Below are 26,179 nucleotides of genomic sequence, written 5' to 3' on the forward strand. Positions count from 1 at the left end.
TGTAAAGCACTTGGAGGCACTATATTAGGGGTTGTGGAAGAGCTGGAGAGGCAGATAGACCTCTGCCCTCTGGGAATTCATAACAGGGGAAGTCACGTGCACCCCATGCCACCTCATCTGACAGGACCACCTATTCCAAACACAAAAGAGAGAAAAAAGGCCTCGGAAAGTATTAAGCACAGAGATCATAAAGTTCATCCTCATGTACTTTGCTAGAGAGAGGCCTTCAGGCCTTCACTCAGAGCCCGTCTGCTTCTTTTCTACACACAGTTCTTAAGTGGTGTTGATCTCCATGAGCACTCACTCATGGCATCTGGTGAAGGAGTGGCCCTTCCCGTGTAAATCCTACTTTAGACGTTACCTGACCCAGATGGGATTTTTAAAAACATTTTAAGAAAGAGACTACATTTAAAATTTTTAACATTTCCTGTGTCAAGAAACTGAAATGTCATCTGAATAGGTAGTAGTATGTGTCCAACTGTGTTTCATTAGCTGGTGTATCAAGTTGATATCAGTCTTCAAATTCTCAGTACTTAAGATTGACACTGGGAAAATACCCTTGGCTACTCATAGATGTTGATGGAAGATTTTGGGGAAGAGACAAAAAAAAAAAACAACCCAAAAAACAAAACACAACAACCTTGCCTGAAAAATAAGGAAGTAAAAATAAGGTGTAAGTCAGAATTTCCTCCCAGGGGTACCCCCTCTTTTTAAAAGCCAAGAGCTCGCTTGGCCTGGGCACATTATTGTTGTCACTGCTACTGCCTGGCTTCTCTGCTAAGCTCCCCTTTCCTTCATATCTCCAAACAGCTGGCCAACGTCTTCCTTTCCCCTTCCCTCCTCATAAATAACTTCTGTGATCAGAGGAGAGGGAGGCGCACACCTGCTGCCGTCTGTGGTGGCAGAGTACAGTTACAAGCGCTGGTGGAAAACCTGTGGTCTTGCATCAGAAAGGCGGGTTCTAGTTACTTCTCTGCCAACAGACTGGCTGTGTGACTGCTTACAAGCCACCATGCCTCAGTTTCCCCCTCTCTGGAATGGGGACACCACTACCTACCTTATCTAACTCAGACTTACCGTGGTCAGGTAATACAGTAACTTTGAACATGTTAAGAATTAGCCAAATATACAGTAATATTGCTGGAAAGGGACTGAGAGTATTTGAGGGTCAGAAACATTATGCTAAGTGAGAGGAGTCAGATGGAAAAGACTACACATTTTATGATTCCATCTACATGAATGTTTGGAAAAGGCGACTCCTTAGCAACAGAAAACAGATCAGAGTTGCCTAGGGCTGAGGGTGGGAACAGCATTGACCACAAATGGACAGAAAGGCTCCTTTGGAGTTGGGATGGGCATGGAAAATGTCTAAAACTGAATTGTAGTGCTGGTTACAAAACTCTAAATGCAATGATTTACAAAAACCCATGGAATTATATATGTGGAATGAGCGCATTTTATATGTCAATTATAGCTCATAAAGGAGCTCAGTAAATATGATTATTGACATTTTTGTTTTATCATCTTGTTATCCACACCACAGTATCTCTAGGTGCTGGGGAACTCTGCCAGGTACCTCACGTGTGCCACCTCTCAGCCTCATATAACATCAAGGGGACTGAACGGAGGCTCAGAGGGGTTGAGGGGCAGGGCTGGGGTTGGGAACCAAGGCTATTCAAGTTGAAAGCTCAGGCAGGAACTTTTCTCTTCAGCCAGTATCTCATAATGTTACTTTGGGGCATGATTTGGCATGTCAGATTTGCTTGCTGCTTCTCCCTTATATGGGGAAAGATTGATAAAACAGAGGGGTGCTTTTGTAGATGCCCACAAGAGGATGAAGGCTATCTCTTCATAGGTCAGTGACCCCCTCTGCCACCCTGGCTGAAGTCAGATCCAGGGGCATGGCTGGGGTAGGACAACCTAGTACCCTCTCATTTCCAGGATCCCCGCTTCCTGGAAAAGCTAAATTCTCGGTTGGAAAACTCCTAGGGAGAAACTGGGAATGCGGCAGAGGGAGATGTGTCCCAAAGCATCATAATGAACTAGAAAAATCAGCTTTATTTTAATTGTAGTGAGCAAAAAATTATATCAGTGTTTGATTTAACAGCACAGGCCTTGCACAAGCTACTGCTTACCAAGGTTTCTCAACTAGGAAAACAATTTACCCTTAGTTTTCCCTTCTACCCCATGTATTTTATACATTATGCTCTTTTTGGTTTTTACATGCAGTGTTGGTAAGTTTCCTTATTCTGGACAATCCCAGTGTTGGCACTGTGAGCCCGTGGGATCTAACTCTCTTTTAGCTGCTATAGACACCCTGTTGTCATTAGTGGGGCTTGCGTACTAGCTGGAGCATCCTGTACTCTCATACGCTGCATGAACTCTTACAAAATACACAAAGAGATTCAATTTAACAACTTCAGAACAATTTGGGCTACAGGTAAGGTTCAACTTGTGTAATAGCAGGGAATTGTAAATTCCGAAACTATCCTCTTATTTTAGGAAATAAGGAGATAAAATACTTTCAAATGCTGTTTACTTAGAGGAAGCTCAGAAATACATGCACTGTCTAACCTCTTCTGACAAAAGCTTCTAATCAGCCAAAGGTTGCACTGCCTTCTTCTAAATGCTCATTTAGAGATAAATCACAAAAGTGTTCAGTCTTTCAGTTAGTTTAGACCAGCGGTTCTTCACTGGGAGTGATTTTTGTCCCCCTCTCCCAGGGTTGTTCCTCCGTGTCTGGAGACATCTTTGCCTGTCTCTACCAGGGAAGGGGATGCTACTGGCATCTAGTGGGCAGAGGCCAAGGATGCTGCTAAACACCCTGCGGTGCACAGGACAGCCCCCAGCAAGACTCACCGAGCTCAAAATGCGAGTTGTGCTGAGGCTGAAAAACCCTGATTTAGAGTAAAACTTTATATGGAAAGGAAGAAACTCAGTTTCCTAAAATGGTCCTCTGTCAGACTGGTCATGAATCGAGGCAGGTTAAACAGGGATTCTGAATAATAACAATAATAAATAACAAAGAGCTGTCATTTTATGAGTGTGATTTGTATCTTTTTACTCATTTAATTCTCACAATACCCCTAGGTGTAGATACCATTTTTTCCCTTCATTTTTCAGACGAGGAAACTAAGAAACAGGAGGATTACTTAGCTTGCTCGAAGTTTAGCACCTAGTGAATGTCAGAGTCAAGACCTGAACCCTCTGGCTTTGGAGTCTGTGCTAAGTCCTGCTACGTGCTTCCCAGGATGGAACACGGAGGAGGGGGAGAGCCTGCCTCTGCACCTAATTCACTGTGTAATCCTCCACCAGCACCTCATTAGCCATCAAGGAGCCAAAAGCATTAACCAGAGGCAACAACATTAACCAGAGGCAAGTGTTGTAGTGTGGTACTTTGACAGAAACACCAACCTGAAATCTTAGCACTTTCATAATGCCTATCAGGGCACATTCCAAAGCCTTTAAAAGATAATGATCGATTATCCAAAGTCACAGGCAAGTAGTCTGCTTATTCCTTTTATAAAACCCATCTCTGAAAGCTGTACTGTCTGCACACTCAGAAACTCCCTCTCACTGTTCAGGGTGGTCTTCCTGCCCAAGTTATCGCACTTCCTCCCTCCTCCTGAACTTCTTCCTGTCTATACCCAACAATCATGTAAACAGGAAATTATTTTCTTGTTCACGTTTGTTTCTTCATCTCATGCCTCTAGTAATAAAACATAGCTATACTAGATTATAGAAAGCTAATGAATAATAAATCTAATGGGCTAATGCTTCCTGATGGGGCCGTGTGATTCCTTAGACAGCCAGAGCTGGAGGATTCATTTGCTCTTTCAACCAACTGACCCATCGACCATTTCAGCACCTACTTTGAGTCAGGTCCTGTCCAGGCCCTGGAAACACAGCTATGAGCAAGACACGGAGCTGAAAGTCTTATGGCAAAGACAGACAGAGATCTCAGGAGGGATCAGGGGATAAAGAGGGAGTGCAGGGTATTTTAGGGGTGCATGCCAAGGGGATCTAGCCCACTGTGGGGTCAGGAAAGGCCTCCTGTGCCAGTGATATTTAAGGCAATGTCTTCAAGGAGCTCGCAACAGACTTAGGGAGATCAGATTGAGGCCTAAAGCAATTAGAGAATAGATGTGGGCTGAGTATAGTGGAATGAGACTTATGGCAAAGGAGAGCTCTTTGAGGGCTGCAGAAACCACAGGAGGCTTCCTGGAGGGAGAGACTTCAAGCTGGGTGTTAAAGGATGGGTAGAATTTGGTGTCATTAAAGTAAGAACAAACAAATACCAAAAGGCAGGACACATGAAAAACAGGCTGATTGGAGTATTGGGTGTGTATTAGGAATAAGAGGTCCATGTAAGGGAAGAACGTTTTAAGATGCAAGTACCAGAGATTATTGAACTATTATTCTGAAGGAGGGTTTAAGCCTTCATTTATCTGTTTTAATGAAAGGTTTTCTAATCCAGTAATAACAGCCATTCTCCTGAGTTATCATGTGTCAGGAGTCTCCATTTCAGTTGGGACCAAAGCAACCTCACCATGACATTTTAGGTTGGTGTGTTGACATTTGTTCCCAGAAGTTGAGATGAGCTTATATAGAGCCTGTGGGTCCTGAAGGTGTTTGGATAAATAAGAGGGTGAGCAGTTGCACAGGAAATGAGTCCAGGGAAAGATTTAAAAAATACTCTTCTTATCTTTTCTCCCAAGGAGCTTGTCCTGAAAGCAGAGGTCAGTCTCCCAATCTCTGTGTTTGGCCTTCAGGTCTTGGAGAGGCGGGAGTGTATGTGTGTGCAGGGAGTGGGTGAGTACTGGGTAGGGGAGAGGAGAAGGAGGGAATGCTGCAGAGGAGGCTCCTGCACCCCTCTGTGCTGTAATAGGCTGGGGATGTGGGCACCACTCAGCACTGCGGGCCTCAGTCTTGGGATTGCCAAACCCTACAGGAGACACCTAGGAACCACCAAGTGTTCATGATTTGGGTAGGGTGACATAGGAGAAACTAACTTTGTAACGGGATGAAGCTGGTAACAACTGGAGGGAGACAGAAGCTCATCTCAGTGACTCAAGAGAGAGCTGAGAGGCAAAGGTGTGGCCAGTGGACTCTCCAAGACAGAAGGTATGAAATTATAAAGAAAGCCTGGCTAAGGTGGGCGCAACTAAAATGGAAGAGCCAATTCAGGAAAAAGAAATAGCAGGATTGGGAAAGAACATAGGCACTCTGAGACATGTAGCCTGGAGGCTGACTTGTGAAGAGGAACAGGAACCCAAAGGGTAGGGGTGATGGGTGCATTGAGCATGAGGCTGTGGGAAGGTCAAGGTGTTCACAAGAGAAAGCAGGTCAGGGTTGGACACCAGAGGGTTACCTACTTAGACCAGAGAAGTGAAGCCAGAATGGATGAACTTGAAAGAAGTGAAAAATAATACTCTTTACCAAGCACCTACTGTGTGCCAGGACTACATTAGAAATTTCCCATTCACGATCTCAGATTTCTCCCATCTCAGGGCACAGGCTATTATTTCCATTTCCAGATGAGAAAATGTGACGTTTGGAGAGGTAAACTACAGACCCAAAGTGGTATAGTTAATAACGGGGAGCACTGGGATTCCAACCCAGGTCTGCTTGGTGCAAAACCCATGCTCTTAACTCTCACGATATTCTAAAAGAAGAGCAGAGGGCTGAGGCTGAATTGCACAGATTTCCTCAGTCAGGGGAAGGGAGAAGGCGGAGAAGCCACAAGGTGCCCAGAGAGGTAGGATGAAAGCCAGGATTTGTTTAACGGAGGTGCAGGGGCATGGGGCCAGGGTCCTGTCACCTAGGAGCCACCAGACGGTGGATGAGCAGGAGAGGTCTCTGTTACCGTTTATTAAGACACTTGGAAATACAAGGGATTATTTCCTAATATTTGATCCGAGTTGTTTATCTTATTTAGAATAGATTAAAAACCAAATCCTTGAAATGAATCACTTCACGATAAAAAAAAAAACAACCCCCCCCCCCCCCGCCAAATCATGTGTATACTTTACCTGAAGCTTTCCCTGGAGGAGAGACTGGCTTTGAGGAATTATTTGGCTTGGTTGATCTATTCACCATGGGAGCTGAAAAACACAATTTTAAACATAGGTATAAAAAATATATATCTATTAGATACGTTCTACTGAGGGAGATTTACATTAATGGGAAAATGCATTGCACAAATGATGCATCAGACCAGAGAATCTACAAAGAATGGGAGACATGCTTATTAAACCCATAAGCCATTAGAAGAAGCTTCTCAGAAGAAAAGACATTTTTAGAATGAATATGTTAATGATGAAAGTGAATACAGGTTTGGAATTTTACTTGGCGAACTGGAGGTCTAGGAGATGAAAGTTTTTTTTTTTTTTTTAATCAGAAGTGTATTGAACTAATAGTAGAGAGACCAGAGTAAATACCCCCAATGTCTCTGCCACACGAAACACACACCATTTCTCTTGGATTTTCTAGGGGTTTTTTTTGTCGGAGGAGAGTAAGGTGGTGGTGTTCAACATGTATTTATTATTTCATGGTGATGGGTGGCTCAGGAATTCAGGTGGGTCTTGAAGCTGTTGGTGATATTTAGGGAGTGCAGGAGAGGGTTACAATATGATGCAGAGTAAATACTGAATACTGTTACTCTGGAGTCAAATTTACTAGATAAGTAATGTTACCTGAAAAAGCAGCATTTATGTGGGGTTATATTCTCCACAGAGACTACATCCAGAGTAATCATGCACTGTTCCACACCTGATCTGAGGGTATGTGGCACTGGCTTTTTAAGATAATTTGCTTGTAACTGCATTTGTTATTTTGTGAAGGATTCACAAATGAAATATTTCTCATGGGCCTGAGATAGCACTAAATTTTAAAGAATTAGAATAGAGAGCGTATTTCACGCTTTCATTTTTTTCAGTCCTCTGCAGAAATTGTTCCTGGTATAATATTTGTAAGGTCAACGTGGTGGCTCATGACTTTAGGAGTGTTAGGTTTTATGAGAGATCTACTCTAAGCGAGGAACTAAAGAGAAGCTAGCTGCTTTTATAATTTGAGAAGGGAGTATTAAATCATGGAAGAGGATGTAGGAAGAAGGGCAAAGGCTAAAAAAACACGGAGATGATTTGCTCAGTATGCCCTCTGCGGGACCAGCCAAAGAAGGCAAGTGCTGTGGCCGCGGAAGAGAGAGGCCTGGGCACCGTCATTTCTGAGCCCCTTAGTGCTTGCTACCAAACAGTCTTGCTATTTGGGAGCTACTAGACATGCTCAGGTGCTTAAAACTACAAACTCTTGCCTTTTTCAGATGGGACTGAACTGTCTTCTGTGGGATGAATATAGTTTTCATCTTCGTCTTCCACAGGGACCACATAATCAGCCTAAAGGAAATGCAGAAATTAATGAGGAGAGTGCTGTACATTCATAGTTTCCTGCATAAGAAGTGATATTAAAAAACCTTCACTGAGATATAATTCATATATCATTAAATTCCCCTATACAAAGTGAATTGGTGATTTGTAGTATATTCACAGTGTGCAACCATCACTACAGTCTATCTTTAGAATATTTTCATCACCCCAGAAAGGAATCCTGTACCTATTAGTCACTCCCATCCACCCCTTCTCCTGACCTAATCAACCACTAACCTTTCTGTCTTTAAGATTTGCCTGTTCTGGACACAAAGTATAAATGGAATCATACAATATAACGGTATCAATCTTTTGTGACTTCTTTCACTTAGTAATTTCAAGATTCAACCATGTTGTAGTATCTATCACTACTTGATTCCCTTTTATAGACAAATTATATTCCATTGTATGATGAGACCACATTTTATTTACCCATTCATCAGTGGATGGACATTTGGGTTATTTCCACTTTTTGGCTATTATGAATAATGTTGCTGTGAATATTCATGTACAAGTTTTGTGCAGATGTGCATTTTTCTTGGGAACATACCTAGTGATGGAATTGCTGGGTCACATTGTAGCTCTAGATTTAATAGTTTGAGGAACTGCCAAATTGTTTTCCAAAGTGGCTGCACCATTTTTCATTCCCATTAGCAATGTATGGGGTCCCAGTTTCTCCACATACTCACCAATACTTGTTGTTGTCTGTCTTTCTGATCATAAGCATCCTTGTTGGTGTGAAGTGGTATCTAATTGTGGTTTTAATTGGTACTTCCCTGATGGTTAATAAGTTCAGCATCTTTTCATGTGTTTTTTGGCCATTTGTGTATCTTCTTCAGAGAAAAGTTTATTTAACCCCATTGCCCACTTTTAATTGGGTTGTCTTTTTTATTATTGGCTTATGAGAGTTCTTTAAATGTTCTAGTTTTACGTCTCTTATCAGATAAATAATTTGCAAAGAATTTCTCCCATTCTATAGGATGTCCTTTTACTTTATTTATGGTAGCATTTGCAGCACAGAAGTTTTACATTTGAAAGTCTGTCTTATCTATTTTTTCTTTCATTGTTTGTGCTTTTGGTATTGTATCTAAGAGACCATTGCCTATCCCAAGGTCATACAGATTTAAGCCTATGTTTTCTTCCTAGAGTTTTATAGTTTTAGCTCTTACACTTAGACTCATGATCCATTTTAATTTAATTTTTAAATATATAGTGTGAGATAGGGGATCCAATTTCATTCTTTTGGATGTGAATATACAGTTATCCTAGCACCAGTTGTTTGTTTAAAAAAACTATTCTTTCCTATTGAATTGTCTTGGCACATTTGTCAATAATTAATTGACCATAAAATATAGAGAGGGAGTGATTTTATGAGGCAGATGAGGTAACCAGATCTCAAAAGTGGTTTTTACAACCTGTCTTGGTGAGTTGCCAAAATGGGTACTGGGAGAAATAAAAACCAAACATTTATTGAACATTTATTGCCAGGTGCTCTTCTAAGTACTTTACACATGTAATCTCACTTAACTTTTGTAATAACCCAGTAAGGTAGGTACCACTAGCAGGTCCATTTTAAGATGAAGAAACTTGGAGAAATTGAGGCACAGTGAAGTTAACTAGCTTGCTCAAGGAGCTTAGTAAAAAGTGGTAGAGCCCGGATTAAGTTCAAGAATTGAGTGCCCATACTCTTTTCCACTACATTTAAGTAACTTCATTCTTCGCCTTCCTCTTTCTGTCTTATTTCTTTACTCTCTTCATTTAAGTGCTATTTCTTATCTCTTTCTTCACCCCCAAACCTGGCTGAGAGGCACCAGGTGGTGCTGTGCACACAACAACTCAATTCTGCTGTCAGAGACTCTCTGGCTGAAGGATGAGACTTTGGAATCAGACAGACCTGGGGGGTATCCTTGCCTGTCTCTTTCCTAGTTGTATGACCTAGGGTAAATTGCTGACTCATTGGAAGTCTCTTTGGATTTTGCCAATCAGAGGAGACCACTTGCTCCTCTACGACACGGGGAACCTGATCCTCACCTCTACTATGTTGCTAGCCTCACTGTGTTAGACCATGAGCTCCGAAAGGGCTCTTCCTTATCTGTATTTGTGTTTCCTGAGCAGTCAAAGGGTCACGGAATTGAACTGAAATTGATGCAGTCGCTAAGGCTGGGAAGAGGCTGACCTAACAACATTGCATAATGTTGATGTTCAGTGGCTGTGGCATCTCTGCAGGACCCTTATGGTCCCATGGGTCTACCTCTCTGGATTAGTTTGTAGCCTGAGTAGTACATTCCAGGGGCTAGTTTTGTGAGAGGAGAGGCTGAGTGTCCAGGGAGGTGTGCCCATCCTCTCAAAGCCTACAGTCAACAAAATCCTCCAGTATCTTATAGCTGAACACAGAACATTGTTATTGGCACTCAGCCATGACACCTGAATGGATATAGAGAAGGTGGAAGCACCATGCCTCCACCAAAACTTTACCGACCCTACCTCCCCACCTCAGAATTTATTCTTTCCTCTGGTTTCTCCATTTTGTGTTTGTATGTTCTGTAGAACTTCATGATAGTAGAAGATGGTTTATCTGCAAGGTCTAGAATCTGACCTGTTTAGAGTAATGATATTCTGGTATTGAGAAATTTTTAGCTCAAAAGAGCAGTGATAGAAAAAAAGACTTCATCCGTTCCCAACAAATTCTGTTTGTAGTTCTCTCCCTGTCCCCACCCTCTCCCTCCCCATAATAGGATTTAAGGAGAAAGAATGTATAATATATATTTTTGGCAATTCATTTCAGTTGCGGTTCAATATTTTAAAGTTGTTGCCTGCCAAAATAAGCAAATGCTCAAGAACCATCATAATTTGTATCCTAACAAGTTCATCTTCACATTACTGCAGTGTTTTAATGTAAGCCCCATTTTCACATGTTGCCATCACAAAAACCTGGCTCTAGTTACACGAGTGGTTGGTCTTTTGAAGCCAGGTAGATTATTCCACTACCACAACCTACATGCTATTAGAAATCCTTCCTTGGTTTTTATAATAGCATGATTAAAAAAAATGGATGATTATTTAAAAAATAATCTTAGATCAACTCCAGAGTTTAGATGTTCAGTAGTAAGACACTTGCTATAGGTATTTACATGTTTACCTTCCCCTAGACTTTAAGTGTGAAAAATAGGACTGTCATGGATTCATTTTATTTTCACTTTCCCATTGCCCTACAATCCATTTCATATCAGGAGTCATTTAGATGAGCTATTAAACACCCACATGAGTTTCTTCCTTAATATAATTCATGTGAGTGTTTAATAGCTTTACATCCATTATTTTACTGAATTCTTTCAATAATACCTACCTTTTAAGTTAGGTATAGTTATCCTCATTTTACCGATGAGGAATTCGAGAGGATTTGAGTAATCTGTCCAAGGTCACATAAAACCTTAAGACTGACACCCTGCCAGGACAGGTACTGGGTCTGCTTTGGGCACCAATGAAGCCCTGGCACATTTGTGTTGAGTGAAGAGCTGGTCTCTCCCAGTGGATGCTGGAGAGGTGACACAGGGTGGCTGTTTAGCACCTGGTCTCTGGCATCTCCTTATCTGAGTTCAAATGCCGGCTCTACCATTTACCTCTGTGATCTTGGACAAGATTTTTAACCCCTTTGCACCTCATCTGTACCATTTCCTCATCTGTAATGCGGATGATGATAGCACACACTTCATAGGGTTGATGTGGGGTGTTAATGAGATAGTATATGCACAGTGCTCAGAACACCAGCTGGTACACAGCGCTGGTCAAGTGTCAGCCACTCTTGTCATATGGTGCTCTCTCCTCCGACAGGGCTTTGCCCCACCCCCAACTCTGGTTGCCCTGTGCTCTTGTATTGTCCCTGAGACCGGTGTGGCAGAGCTAAACATTTCTGTTGATGCTTGTATTTGACTTCTTTCCCTATCTGGTGGCTCAGTCTGATTTTAATGTTGGCCTTTTTTTTTTTTTTTCTTTTTTAACCTTTCTTATCTTGACTGTCCATCTGCCCACTCCAGAAGGTGCCTCCTCCATACTTCTCCTTTTCCCCCAGTTCAGACTTGCCTGAGCCACCTCCACAAGGCTCCCATTGGCAAAACTTGGCCTCTCCCCACCGGAGTCGACCCCCAGTAATACACAGAAGTGGAGAGCCTCACTAAGCCACAGTCCTCATTTGTCTTATGTTTGACCTCTTCATGAATTGACCTCTTCATGGGGACTGAATTGATCTCTTCATGGGGACTTGCCGAATGCTGAAGGAATTCACAGTGAGACCCTAACATATAGTCTCTCCACCGTGTCCTGTGCTCAGATTCTCCCTGCCACACTATTCTCATCCTGAGAGGGCAGCATCCCGTTTCAGATGGACAGACCGACTGAGGATTGACACACCACACTCATTCTCAGCCTACTGACTTCTTGACCTAAGCTCTCCCTAGAGCAGGGTTCATAAACTAAAATGCTTACGGAGCAGGCATGGAACAGCGATGAGGTATGTGCAGAGTCAGGGTGTGTGCATGCCTTGAATGAGCAGTGGGGACGATGACAAATAGAAACAGGGGTCATGGCTGGCCAAGTGTTGACAGGCCTTCAGTTTTCAGGAGAAACTAGAAAGTGAGATTTTATGAAGAATCTAGAATATGGTAGAAAGGAATCCGCTATATAGGATACATGGAATCCTTCTGTGTGTGAGGCACTGTATTTAGTGATGCGTACATGTTCTTTTGTTAAATCTTTACAATAACCTGAAAAGATGAAAAACTGAGGCTCAGAGACATTATCTCCATTATATGTCTGGCTGTATTCCCTGCATCTTGGAGGAGGAGGGTGGAGGAGCAGACAACAGGTGTTAAAAATGAAATGAAGCAGGACAGGGAGAGAAGCAAAGGAAGATAAAGATAGGGAAGTCGCTTTTGGAGGAAAGAGAGACTCACAGGAAACTGAGGTTGAGAAAGGGGATAGTTAGAGGGGAACACACCCAGCATGGATATTATACCATAAGCCTCTAGTAAAGGAAGATGCTTAAAATAAGACCATATATGCCATTTTTAGAGGAAAACATCCTTTCAGCATAACAATGGAGAGTTAGAGGCGGTCAGTGAAGGGGCAGGATGGATAGAGCGGCCCGGAGAGCAGGGCCTGGGAGGAAGGAAGACACGCAGGAGGCCACTCTGTCCTGGCCCCTCCCCAGTCCGGCCCCTGCATCCTGCCTTCCTCTGGGTCTGGAAAGCCTTCCGGCCAGATTTACTTTACCTCATCCTCGAGGAGCTCTTTGGGTCTGGGTGGGACTTGAGGTTTTTGCAGAGATGTTGGGGCTGGCAGAGTGGCGGCCAGCCGCACCTTTGCCGAAGGCCAGTTGGGTTTACAGGGGAGGGTCTTGCTGATGGGCGGAGACTGCCTCTGGCTGGATCGATTGTCTTGAAAGGAACAACAACAAAGCATGAGATGAAGAGGCTTTGGATCCTTCCCTGGACAGAAGCCACTGAGATCTAGAAAGTATAAAACCATCGGCATCCATATGGACACACATTATTAATTGGGACGTTCCCTAAACCAGTAAAATGACATGTTAGGCAAAAATGACTTACGTTACAAAAACCAGAAGAATGTCCTCATCAAAAATATGCTCCCGGGAGCGATGGAGACCCACAGACTCAGGAGGGCTGGAAGCCAAAGTGCTGTGCTCTGTGAGGCCCTAGGGTAGTGAGTCTCAGTCCTGCTTATACATGAGAACCACCTGCGAGCTTTAAAAAAAATGCCAAGGTTCCACCCCAGACGTAGAGTTTGCACTTGTGGGGAGGATTCCCCAGGTTATTCTAAGGTGTGTTCAGGGTTGTGACAACTCGTCTGGGTGAACCTGCGTTTCCTCCCTCAATGATTTCCCTCAAATCACGGAGAAGCCGTGAGTTCCCCCTGGTCCGGGACTGTCCTCAGCAGGTGTCGGGAAAGGAGTCCAAGTTCTGAAGTCAAAGAGCCCTGGGTTTGGCCCCCTGCTCTGCCACTCACCAGCCGTGCTCCTTTGAGCTGCTGCTTCATTATACAACCTCTCTGGGACTCACATTCTTCATTTTTAAAGTGAGGATCATACTGTCCACCTCAGAGAGTTATTGTCAGGATCAGAGAACGCAGCAGAAGCAGGAACGGTGTGTCTGGCAGTCACTGGCGGATAAACCACTGACTGTAGCTGTGTCGTGCTGTGGAGGGCTTAGGCAGCAGCAGGTCTACCCGGCAGAGTCTGTGAGCACGGCTTCCGACTGACACACTGTAGGATGCTCTTAGCATAGAGACAGCCTGGGGGCTCCCCATCCTGGGACCAGCACAGGCGCTGCACTGCTTTCCTGCTGCTTCCTCCTCCCAGCTGGCCCCAGGCTTGATGCAGCTGCCCCATCTGCCTGCCACCTCTGCTCTCCCCCTGGTGCCGTCTCCAGCCTGCAGCCCACGCTTCCGCCTTGTTGAAGGTGTGTGGTTAACTTCACATTGGCTGCCTCCTCGGAAGCCCCTTTCTGGGTGGTGTAGCAGTGTTCAGGCATCAAGGCGTCTACGTGGCTGTGCCTGGTAACTGTCAGTTTTTGTAGTTTTACTGGCTACAGTAAAGCCAGTTTCCTGAGTTTACTGAGTTGGAGTTTACTGAGATTTCTTAATATAAGATCGAAGCTCATCAGAAGTAGCAAATCACAGAAGATAGGCTTTGACGAGTATGCCCTGGAATGAGCCGCCTGAATTTCGGTTTCCTGGTCTGTAAAATGGGCCTGACTCAGCCCCTTCCTTCCCAGGGTGGTTGCAATGATTGAACACGGTCACAGACACGGTGGCGGTGTGTGGGGCAGAGCCGTGAAGAGCAGGAGCTGTGCAGGCTGAAAGGTCCAGCCTCCCTCCCAGCTCTGCCACTCACAAAACCTCAGCCCAGTTATCTCCTCTGAGCCTCACCTTTTTCCTTTGTAAAGTGGAGATTAATACCTCTTTCCTAACATCATCGAGAGAGTGAAGTAGGCCATGACTGAAACTGTGAGCTGTAAAAAGTCTAGAAGTATGTCTGTCTTGCTTGCTGTTGAGTGCCCAGTGCTTAGCGTGGCACTGGCAAACAGTAGGTGCTCAATAGATGAACGGCGGCATGAAGCGAGGGGCAGTGCTGATGCCTGGTAAGGAGGCAGTTAACGGCAGGGACAAGGGGCACAGAGCCCTTTACACGCAGGGGGTGCTCTGTACAACTGCGAACATCAGGGCCATGGGCACACTCCCCTCCTCACCTGTGCCGAACTCCGTCGCCTGTTAGACTGGAACACAGACTTCTTCTTGGGGGACATTAAAAGCCGCACTCAGGCCTGGAGGCCACACCTCCATTTAATGCTGTGTCCATTTAATCAATGAAGCTGATTCCTGGCTTAGAGCTCTTCACCCTCCCTCCTCCCCAGTGGAGACTAGTTCCATAGTCTAGGTGCAGGGTGTCAGCAGGGCCTGCTGGGGGAGGAGCCGGGGTGAAGGGGGATGGAGGAAGGAAGGGCAGTAGCGGACACTGGGATCCTTGGAGGTCATCCTTGCTCTGCACAGACATCTCAAGAGAAATTCTAGACTCTTGTGCGCAGGGAGCCAGAAGAGAGGCAGGGACTTACCTGAGGGCCGTCAGGAATTGGGGCGGGTGGGGTGGGAGCCACCTCGGGGTGTGCTTGTTTTGCCTTTTGCCTGTTTTCAACATTCCTGATTTGGGAAGGACACCTCCCCCCACCTCCAAGTGGACAGACTTTCCGGTGGGAGCGCCAGTGCCTGGGAGTGACCAGATGACCCACCTGGAGGTGGTGAGAGCGGGAGGTGCCCGCCAGCCTGCCACCTCGGCCTGTCCCGCTCCCCGCTGCCCTGCAGGCTGAGAGCTCAGGGTCTGGGGGGAACTCACCTACATACTCGCCCCTGGTGAAGGGCAGGGCCGGGTGAACTGTCCGGGTCTCCTGCTCAGCGGGCGGCGGCTCATAGCTGTCATCTCCAGCCTCCTCGGCAGGCAGCGCATACATCTCTGAGTCCGAATGCTCATCTGGGTTTTCATAATCGCTGTCCTGCAAGTGCAGACACCATACTCAGGGCCCGTGTGTGCTTAGTGCGCTGGAGCTGCTCCCCCACCGGAGGGACGAAGAAGCAAGGCTGAGAGGGGTTGGCTAACCAGGGTTAGGCAGCTGTTAGTGGCAGCAGTGGGATTGAAGGCCTTTGTGCCTTCGAAATTGATCACCTGGACTACTCTTCTGGGGGAACATGTGGGCCATCTAACCCCAAGGCTGGCTGAACTCTGTATGCCTGCAAAAAACAGCCAGGGATAAAGTATATCTTAAGAAGACAGAAAAAGGACTCAATAAAATAGAACAACCGAATAGGGTTTATTAATCATGAATGCTGAAGGTTGAGGAAAATGTAAGTTGAATAAGAGAGGATAAGGGGATGCTCAGGAATACAGACACCTTTGAGGAGCTGAGGTTGGTTTGTTTTAAACACAGCCAATAAGATGCAGGGACTAAGACTTCAAACTGACTCGGGGTCCACTCTATGTGTTTTTTTTTAATATAAATTTTATTTAAGTCCATAATGAAAATACGTTGAGCCAGTCTAAAGTTCAAACAGTTCACAAGGATGTGAAGCCTTCCCAGCTGCTCAGTTGCCCTCCGCAGAAGCAAACAGAGTTACTAGCTTCTTGTGCGTTTTGTTCAGATAGTTTATGCGTGTAGCACACATACATATATTCATGTGGAGGAAATATTTGATTCAGCACTTGAGGTCCTCTGACCTCTATGCCTACTGCCCCCACATACTTCCTGACACGATGCTTGATCCATATATGATTTTCTGATGATTTGATGAGGCACCTACCTTTTGGCCTGTCTCCTTTCACTGGCAATTGTATAACACTGATGCAGTGTGTCCTTCATTGCTGGGTCCTCAGGGCCAGTGACAGGGCCAGCACAAATAGAAGCTCAGGATGTTTGGAGCAAATGAAGGAATCAATGAGTGAGCACTGGGCTTTCCTCCTCAGTGCATAGGGAGATGGGGGAAAGGAGAGGAAGGGGAGGAAGAGTGGGCTAAGGAAAGAGAAAGGAGGCTGCGAAGAGAACTTTCCCGAGGTGGCTGGAAGAGCGGTGGGAGAGAGACTAAAGGAGGAAGGAGCCAGGGAGGGTGCTAGTCCTCACCCTGGAGTCGGGGAGCCAGGAAGGGATGGGGAGGGGGGTAGGTAGGAAAGCTCCTGTAGGGGGGATTTTCCCAAACCCTTGTCTCAGAAATAGCAGATGGGAAGCTCAATAATCCTTCCTGAACATGAATATGAAATTAGGCTGAATAAAATAATGATAATAGTAGTGATTATTATTATAATTAACATTTCTATGCACTGCATTACCTCCTTGACCCCTCACCACAATCATGAGGTAGTTTTTTTTTTAAATCCCATTTTACAGTTGAGGAAACTGAGGCACAGAAAAATTGAGTAATTTGAGTCTGGGGTCTGTGTTCTAGAGAAGCCAATGATGACGCCCAGGCAGGGGGCCTGGGAAGTGGAGTAGGAGTGAAAAGGTGGGCTGGGGGAGGCTTAATAGGGCAAGTGCCTGGCTTCTTAAGCCAGGGACCCTCTTCATCCAGGCCGGGGACCCCCTCGCTGCTGTTGCAGCACCCCAGGGAGATATCAGTACAAGTGCTGAGAAGCAGTTGCTTTAGTAGACATCCAGAAAGTGAAAGAATCAGCGGGCAGCCAGACACATGTGCCTGAGTGGGGGATGGTTTGGGCATTGTTTCCCTTTTCGTGGAGCAGGGATGGTCTTCCTAGACTTAGTTACCTGGAGGCTGAGGATCAGTGTGCACCCCGGGGAAGACCCCAGAGTCCTTGCAGCCACTCGGGCAGAGCAGCCTGACCGAGAGGACCAGGTTGGCAGGGGTGGCAGAGATGGGAGAAGAAGAGAGGCCCCTCAGCAGTTCCTGGGAGCCGTCCTCCGACACAGACTGCCTCCCAGACTGTGCCCCCGTGGGGACCGTACTGAGACTGTTCATCTATGAGCCAGCATGGGACCTGCCACGGGGTAGGCGCACACCCAACATCCACGGGATGAGTGAATAAGCTGAGCTGCTGTCCCAGGCTCTGAAGGGACTGAGGAAGAGGGACTGGGTGCTCGGCAAGGGCTGAGTTGGCCCTTCATTTGGAAAATCTTTTCAGTGCGAGACGTGCCATGAGTCCCTCCTATTTTAAGCACAGTGAAGGCACCAAATGCCTTTTCATCAAGAGAATTAAAAGAGAAACTGTTTAAACTTTTGACATAGTTTTAAAAATCCCCTTCCCCCAAATTATTCTAAATTATGACAAACAAGATTCATTCATTTATTCATTCAGTACTTGCGCAGGTGCAATACTTTGGACAGTCTGATGCAACTGAAGAAGGCAATCTGTAATCAGACTTTTACAAAAACCTTCTCAAATTGTCCATTCATTCATTCATTTAATCAATTTTAATACGTACTACACGTCTACTCTGTGCCAGCCACCATGCTTGACTCTGAGCACAGTCCCTGACCTCACAGAACTTATATTTTAGCAGAAGAGACCAACAACAAATAGTGAATAATAAGTAAGTGGACCATCAAACAGATAAAATAGCTGTCCCTGGTGATAGAGGCACTGAAGGGAATGATCAGGGTCCTGAGACAGAGAGCAATGGGAGGAAGGATCCTGCCTTGGATGGAGGTGCTGGAAAGGCCTTCCTGAAAAGGAGACATTAAGCTAAGCCCGAAGGACGAGAGGGAGCAGACCAAGTGAGGAAGGATGCGGATGCTCTTTGGTTTCTCCTCTCTTCTCATCTTCCTTCACCTGTCCAAGGACCATGACTCTAAAGTTGCTAAGGCAGGCAGGACCTTGGCCTGATGTAAGAGCAGAGGGCAGGCCTGTGCGCCTGGGCTGCAGTGAGCAAGGCCCTGCTGAGGGGGTGCGGGGAAGGCTGGACAGGTCTGCAGGGGCCAGACTTCATCAGGCCCGGAGGTTTTAGCAATAAGCCTGGATTTCATTCTGAGTATAAAGGGAATGTAATAAGGCAAAAATAATTGTAAGCTAATGTTCTCTCAGTCCTTATTATCATGGCACCTTCATTTGGTTGTTTGACTTTGCAACACAAAATCATTCGCTCCTCTTCAGGATGATTTTATTTTGTGTTTTCTAAGCCCCCATCATGTGCTCTTTTTATCCAGCCAGTGAGCTCAATTTTTTTGGCTGCCTGGTGGATGTTGGATCAGCTTAACTTTGCTTCGGATGTCACCCTGTGTGCGGCCAGCAGGGGGCGTAGCTGCAGTGCTTCTGAGGGATCAGTGCTGCTGGGCCCTGGGAGGAACTCCATGCCCAAGTGACCCAGAGACAGGCCCTCTCATCCTTCCTTTTCAAAAATCTTTTCTCTGCAGTTGAAAAGGGAGGAAGTCACATTTCCAAATACTCTGAGTGAACTCCAGGTGGTGTACGTGGTGTGGAACTGGGCTCAGGCTCAATTCTGGGCACCAGACAGGAGTCTTGGGTTCTCATTCTAGTGGGTCACTGAGTTGCTAAGTGACAGCCGGCAAGTCATCTTCATGCTCTTGCCTCATTTCCTTATGGGGTATGTGGTTGTGTGGAGGCCCTCTTGGATGCCTTCCAGAGATAAAACTCACAGATTGGAGCAGACTAACATTTTGCATGAATTTGACACGTGAAGAATAATTTGTGAAGAATAGTTTTTAGGATGTCTTGTCCCTGTAAGACTCAGCCCCAAAGGGAAGTGGCCGCTGGGGTCCTGTGGGTTGCAGAGCTACCCTGAAGAGGTTTACAATTAATTCTGTCACACCACTCCCAATGTCCTCGTGGTCAGGTCTCCTTTCCAATCTGTGGGCCCCAGAGTCTGTTCACATCCTCTTAATCACAACAAGCACCTTGGGTTTTAAAAGCCTGGTTCTAAGATCCGAGAGCCTGGGTTTGAATTTTGGAACTGCAAGTTATTTAAACTCTCTGTGCCTTGGTTTCTATACCTGTAAAATGGGCAGGACTGATGCTCACACTGTTTAACAATTATTATGGCCCAGGTATTGACCATGACCTTGAGAGTGTCCCAGAGACTCCCTGGTGTGCCAGGCAGTTTCTCTTTAGGACCAAGCAGTGATGGGCCACTGGGGAGTTCAGGGCAGAGTCACTGCCAACTGATATGGATATATTTAAACATTTTAACGTCTGTTTTGGCTGTGCTGGTGAGTACTCTGAATGCCAGCAGGAAATAGGGATAAGAATGCCTACTCACAGGCTGTGGTGAGGACTATAGGAGGTAATGCATGGTGGTGCTAGCTCACGTCAGCCACTGTGAAGTTATTGCTGCCTTGGCTATAGGTGACTCTTCCAGCCCAGCCATCTCCCCTCTGCCAGCATGTCATTCAGGAACAAGTCTTTATAAATGATACCCTCCAAGCCCCAGGAACAAATACTTACAAAGTCATCTGACCACTGCTCCTCTTCGTCAGCTGGGCTCTCTGAAATGGCACGTGGGAAGCAGAATGCATGAGCATAAATCTCAGCTGGCCAGCTCCACCCTGTCCACGAGCACCCCACACCTGCCTGCCCTGCCTGCCCTGCCCTTGGGCTTCCTGGCCCCATGTACAGGCCTCGAATGGTTATTACAGTCATCTCATGTTCACTCACTTTTGAATCCTTTTTTAAAAAAAGTCAATTCTCAAAGTATTAAGAAAAGTCCCACTAGGGCAGAGAAATCGTGCATCTGACCTTTATGTGTCTTTGTCAAGGGACATTTTGGGAACTTTAGAGTAGCAATCCATACTGTGTTGCTTCCAAGGATTTTTTTGAGTCAGTATGTGGATGGTATAATAGGAAGAGCACTGGAAAGGGCATCAGATAGACCTAAATTCTCACCCAGGCTCTGTTCCTCACTACTTGGAGAGTAGGCAGGAACATCTAATGTTTCTGGGCCTCAGTTTCCAGATCTATAAGGTAAAATTCCAGATCTATAAAAGGGGATAACTTCTATGATTCTCTCTGGCTCTAACTTTTTTATTTAAAAAAAATCTTTTAACCAATGTTTTACTGCATGTCAGGCCATATTATCAGAGCATTGTATGCACTTAGCTCTCTCGAAAACCTTATGAGGAAACTGAGGCCTAGAGAAAATAAGCCATGAGCCCAAGGTCAGACAGTAAATGGCAGTGGAGCCAGAAGTTGAGCCCTGCAGGCTGATTGACTTCCAGGCTCATGCTCTGCACCCCAGTGCCAGGCTGCCTCGCTGTCTTTGAGCTCCAGGGTGCAGGCACTGTCCTAGGCTACACAGGAGCTATAAAAAATAGATGTGACAGGTCTTAAGTAGCTTATGATCTTGAACCATAAAATAGGTCTGGATTATGACAACCAGGGAGACTAACCCCTTTTCCTCTAAAACACATTAAGAGTGTGAGAAGCTTAGCATCAATCCCATCACATAAACTGACCTGAGAGGCTAATTACGGTTCACTCTGCTGTGTAGAAGATCAACCAGACACAGGCTCAGAGGGCAGAGTGGTTCTGATGACTCCACCATAGAGGGTCCCAGCTCCCCTCCCATCCCACTGAGCGGCCACTGCCAGAGGACCTGGTGGATGGCCCCAGAGTCCCCCAGAAACTGACTCCAGCTCCAGGGGGATTCCAAGCAGACCACTGACTCCAGCTCCAGGGGGATTCCAAGCAGACCACTGACTCCAGCTCCAGGGGGATTCCAAGAGGCACAAGGAAAAAAGAACTGTGGAGGTGAAGTGGGGGCAGGAAGGAGGTCTTTGGATCAGGGTGACCAGATTTTAAGCAGTGGCAGCAACAGCGCCCTCTCTTGGGAAAAATATGACAGGCACTAAATAGAAACTTCATTCTACAAGTCCAGTGTGGGTCAAACTTTGACATTAACAGAAAATAATTCTTATGACATTATTCTCTGAGTTGACTTATACAAAATCACAGTGTATTGAAACCATTAGGTTTGCCAATAAACTAAAGAATAAGTGAATAAGTCCTCTTCCCAACATGTCAGTACAGGCATAGTAGGGGAATAAGATTCTAATACCTTAACTTTGGGGATAACTGAAGGTCAGAACTTAAGGCAGCAAGATGCTTCTGTTTAAACCACTTCAAATAGAAACCTTTACGAAATGCATTTATAAAACACACTTCCTCGCTTTGGTCAGCTTTTCTCAGTGAGTCAGGGTCTATTTATGATCAGCTGCTGGTGAGAGTAGTTGCAGCAGTCATCCAACTCGTCTTCCTGTCTCCATTTTCTTTCCTCACCAAGTCATCCTTCCAACTGTTTCTAGTTGTTTTCTTAAAATAAGGGTTGGGTCATGCTCTTCCTTTCCTCAAGAATTATCAGTGGCTCCCTATGGAATAAAGTCAAGCTTCTGTGTCAACACATTCGGACGCCTGCACCTGCTGTCCCTCCATTGACTCCTCTTGCAGCAGGGTCTTCCACGCTCACCTGCGGTAAAACCAACAGCTTGTTCCTCCGTCCTGCTCTTTTGGCAGCTCTCTGCTCTGCTCACACTGCTCCCCTACTCCATCTTCCTTCTTCCATGGAACTCTCCATCATCCTTCCTCCATAAGGTCCTCCCCAGTCTCTCTGGTCATAACCCATCACTCCTTCCTCTGGGCCCTCTTAAATGCTACTGGCACCTGATGTCACGTGTACTTCATTCTGCTCTGTGCTGTGACTAAGTCATTTGTGTCTCTTTGTACTGAAAAGTAAGACCGCAAGACCTATTTATCTTTGGACCTGGATGGCATTTTGCATTTGTAATCTATGCACTAATAAAAACATAAACCAATAAATGAGTTGAATCAGTGAAAATGAGGATAATAATAAGAGGTTCCATTACTGAATACTTCTTATTTGTTGGGTGTTAGGCAAAGTGTTATAAATGTATTTCTTCATTTATCCTAGAAAAAGTACTATGTGGTAGTATTATTATCTCATTTTACAGTCAAGGAAACTGGGGCTAAGAGAGGTTGCAAAACCTGTCTGAGCACATGGCTGGTGAGTCTGGGGGCTGGATTGGAGGCCAGGCTATCAGTATTCAGCTCCTGCAGCTGAAATCTCATGTGAACCACCTGGCCTTCCACTCCAGCATTCAGATAAAACCTAGGAGAAACAAGAATGGCCCAATCCAGGCATCGTGGTACATCAAGGCAGAAGAGAGAGGGAAGCATCTTGTGGTAGAGATTATTTGATTGGCACCCACCCCTCATCCTCAGCTACATCCATCTTCTGGCACTACAGGCAGTTCACAGCATCACACTCATAAAGTCACAACCCAGCAAACCATTGCCCAGGCTGAAAAGTGTAACAATCCGAAGTACTAGATCCAAGTAGTGGGTGGTCTTCCAGCATCTCAGGGAGCCTCCCAAAGTGTGCAGGTGGTGGTTTTAGAACCAGGATCCCTGGGTTCAAATCCTGGCTCTGCTCTTTACTACCTGTTTGGCAATGAATCAGTACTTTGATTGTTTAAAGCTCAGCTTCTTTGCCTGTAAAAACAAGGATAAGAATAGTGCCTGCCTCATGCTTTTGTGAGGTTCAATTAATGCAGTACATGTGAAGTGCTTCTCAAGGCTGACACACATTCAGTGCTGTGCTAATGTTACTCATTGTTGTCTTGGGTATTGACTGTGTCTTAATCAACCCTCAAAATGATACTAATCCTATTTCACTCTAATAGCCACCATGCAGTATGGCTACCACAAGGAAATGGATCCAAGAAAGCCTCTAGCGTAGTGAATAAAACTTTCAGGAGGGTAAGTTCAAGTTGAGTGTGGGCCAGGGGGTTAATTTGGGGTGTGGGATTGCATGCCTCTGCCAGGGAGCTGAGATGCTGGTTGGACCTCCTTGTCAGGGAGAGCCTTTCCTGTCATACTGTGTACCTGGTGTGGGGTTATGCTCTATTTATTGTGTCATAACCCCATGCCACACATCCTCCCCTTGCCTGGCCCAGGCTTGGTGGTCGATGTGGCCCTCCCAACCTGTGGGCACAGCATCTGGCACAAGGAGACATGTTAGAATGGCCCAGATGGCCTGCCCCTGTCTCAGCATCTGCTCCAGGCCAAGATGTGCAGGGCTTTGAGCTTTGCCTTGCTCAAAACCCTGATTCTGTCATTTGCTAGCAGTGTGACCTTAGGCAAACTGCTTAATCTCTGGGCCTCAATTTTTCTCATCACTAAAATGGGCATTACTGGTAGTACCTATATCATGGGGTTTTGAGAGAATGAAATGAATTAACACATGGAAAGTACTTAGAAGAGTATTTGACACAGAGTCAGGGCCCAATGAATGAGGATTATTACTATGAACTTACTTTCTCTAATTCTCACAATAACCTGAAGGATAGGTATTCTTATCTCTAGATCAGGAATCAGAGGCTTGTCGAAATTACAAAACTTTTCTAAGTTCAATGCTTAGGGGGAAAAGCCAGGATTCCAACCCAGGCCTAAACCACACCAAAGTCCAAGATCGTATTGAGTCAGCCTCTACAACGGAAATAAAATATCGTGTCTGGAGAAACAATCATGTATTGGATTGAGGACAGTCCAGGTGGTGTAAATTTCCCAGTGAATGCCCCAGCAACTGGTCATAATTCCAGGCACTGGGAGAGTTTGGAGATGGCTGCACTCAGTGAGGGCTGAGAGGTTATATGAGCCTTGAAGGAAGAGTGGGACTTGGGCAAGAGAACGAAGTTGACAGGGTCTTGTGTATCTGTCCCAGAAGTACGGCTTAGCCAGTGGATAGAAGGAGGCATCTACAAGACTTGCATAGATGGACTAGTTGCACTGGACAGTCACAGGAAAATATGCCAACAGATAGACAAAGCCAGGATCGTTGCCAGCCAAGGGGATGCGCTAGCCACAGTGGGCACTGCAGGTTCCAGTAACAAGCTGGAGATGGGGAGGTGGACGGGAAAGGTGTTTGAGTAGCCCAGGTGTGAAGAGACAGAGGCTGAACCAGACGGGGGGTCTTGGGAATGGAAAAGGATGGCTGAAAGGACAGTAAAGGACTCTGTTGAGAGCTTGAGGGAGAGGGTATGAATTCAGCCTCTGGGACGGGGTGTCATCCAGAGCATCAGAAACTGTGGGGCCCTTTGGCGGTGTCCCAGCCATTGGGCACTGAGGGATGCACTCCACAGCTGCGTGTCAGCACACAGCTTCAGCTCTGGCCTGATTCCACCCTGGAGGCTCTGCTCTGTGCCACTGGGCCCTGCCCATTTCTCCTCTTGCAGAGCTGGTCATGGGATGCAGGGAACCACTGGGAAGACCTCAGCAGGACGCAGGAAGAAAAGAAGGAAGGAAGGTGTTCTGGCTGCGGTGTGGGGACAGACACAGGGAAAGAACAGAAAGCAGAACTACAGAGGCTGCGGGGAAGGTGGCAAGTTGACAGTCGCACTGGGTACATCCCGAGGGGAGAAAGGGATGTAACTTAGTGAGGGGAGCTGAGGCCAAGGCCGGATCCAGGCTGGCTGGGTGAGGTGGCTTGCATCTAAATACTTAACATTTTAGAAATTCCCTTGGTCTGTATATTCACTCATCCTTCACAGGGCCCTGTTAGCAGGAAGGGTGGGTACAGAAATGGGGGACCAGTCCTGGCTTGGTCATCAGCTGGCTGCTTGACCTGGGGCAGTCACTATGCCTCTCTGGTCTCTACTTATCCCTAACATGAGCAGCTTGGATGGGGTGATGTTTCAGAACTTTCTAGGTATTAAAATACCTATGAGTCCAAGTTTCATTCTTCTATTCTTAGTTCCATGAGGCAGGACTGATGTCGAATACAGCTCTCCCCATGTCAGCTCTGCTGGTACCACCAGTGAGAGGGTAACCAGGGAGACAACAAATTAAGTAAATACTGGCTTCACTAAGGACACCAGAACAGGGGAAAAGCAGGTTATATTTCACTTTTTTGTGGACAAAGAGTTGTTATACATGCTCTGTGCTTCTATGGTGGGCATTTACCCAGCAGTCCTTGTCCAAGGACCTTCCTTTGCCTCTTTATCATTACTCTGATCTCTCTCTGTATGACATCGGTGGTGGGGAGGAGAAGGTGGACCCCCTGGGGACACAACAGCTCCTGGGTGTCAGGGCCCTAGGGTACAAGGAGAGAGGCCTTGTTCAGTTCTGACCTCTCAGGGGTTTATGAAGCGACCAGTGGAACTTCTGAAATGACCTCAGAAGACTATGGGGACACCATGATTGATCCTCCCCCACCCCCTTTCAAGCCAGACCTCAGACTCAAAGATACAGGAGGCTGTTCCACTCTGAAAGCTCAGGAAGCAGGTTCTGGTGTCAACATCAGAGGCGCTGGGGCTTTCGGAATAGGAAATAAGAAGCGCCCCAGAAAAGTGTAACCATCCCAGCTTGGATCAAAGGGAGAGCAGCGGAGTGGGAGCCTGTGGTGGGTTTTCCTGTTAGTGACCACGGGATCTTTGGACAGGTTATATATATATAATGTTCCTGAGACACATTTTCCTCACGTGTGAAACTGAGACAGTCATTTCTATACAATGGGCTGATGGGAGATTAAATGAGCTAATGTCTGTCAAGCCCAGGACAGAGCAAATGCCCAGTATGTTTTGAACATCTTCTTCCCTTCCCACAGCAACACCGGCTATCCGGGAGTAATGCTCTCTGCTCGGTGGACTGTGAGGTCCCTTTGAGCAGCGGGGTCTAAAGTGGAAGCAGCAGGCTGCACACTGGGCTGGCCTGCATCTGT

At 46.0% G+C, this 26,179-nt stretch overlaps 1 protein-coding gene across 1 annotated transcript in view; it reads right to left on the bottom strand.

Moving 5' to 3' along the window:
• The window catches only part of BLNK (B cell linker), a 72,767-nt gene that overhangs the window by 16,865 nt on the left and 29,723 nt on the right, over positions 1-26,179 (bottom strand). Inside the window, exons 4-8 of the mRNA XM_006210580.4 lie at positions 19,894-19,934; positions 15,328-15,484; positions 12,693-12,856; positions 7,313-7,394; positions 6,033-6,104 (exon numbers count right to left, since the gene is read on the bottom strand). Coding sequence (XP_006210642.1) covers positions 6,033-6,104; positions 7,313-7,394; positions 12,693-12,856; positions 15,328-15,484; positions 19,894-19,934 — 516 coding nt within the window. The remainder of the gene's footprint in view (positions 1-6,032; positions 6,105-7,312; positions 7,395-12,692; positions 12,857-15,327; positions 15,485-19,893; positions 19,935-26,179) is intronic.

This window comes from Vicugna pacos, chromosome 11 (assembly GCF_048564905.1).
Source record: "Vicugna pacos chromosome 11, VicPac4, whole genome shotgun sequence".
Taxonomy (NCBI): Eukaryota; Metazoa; Chordata; class Mammalia; order Artiodactyla; family Camelidae; genus Vicugna; species Vicugna pacos.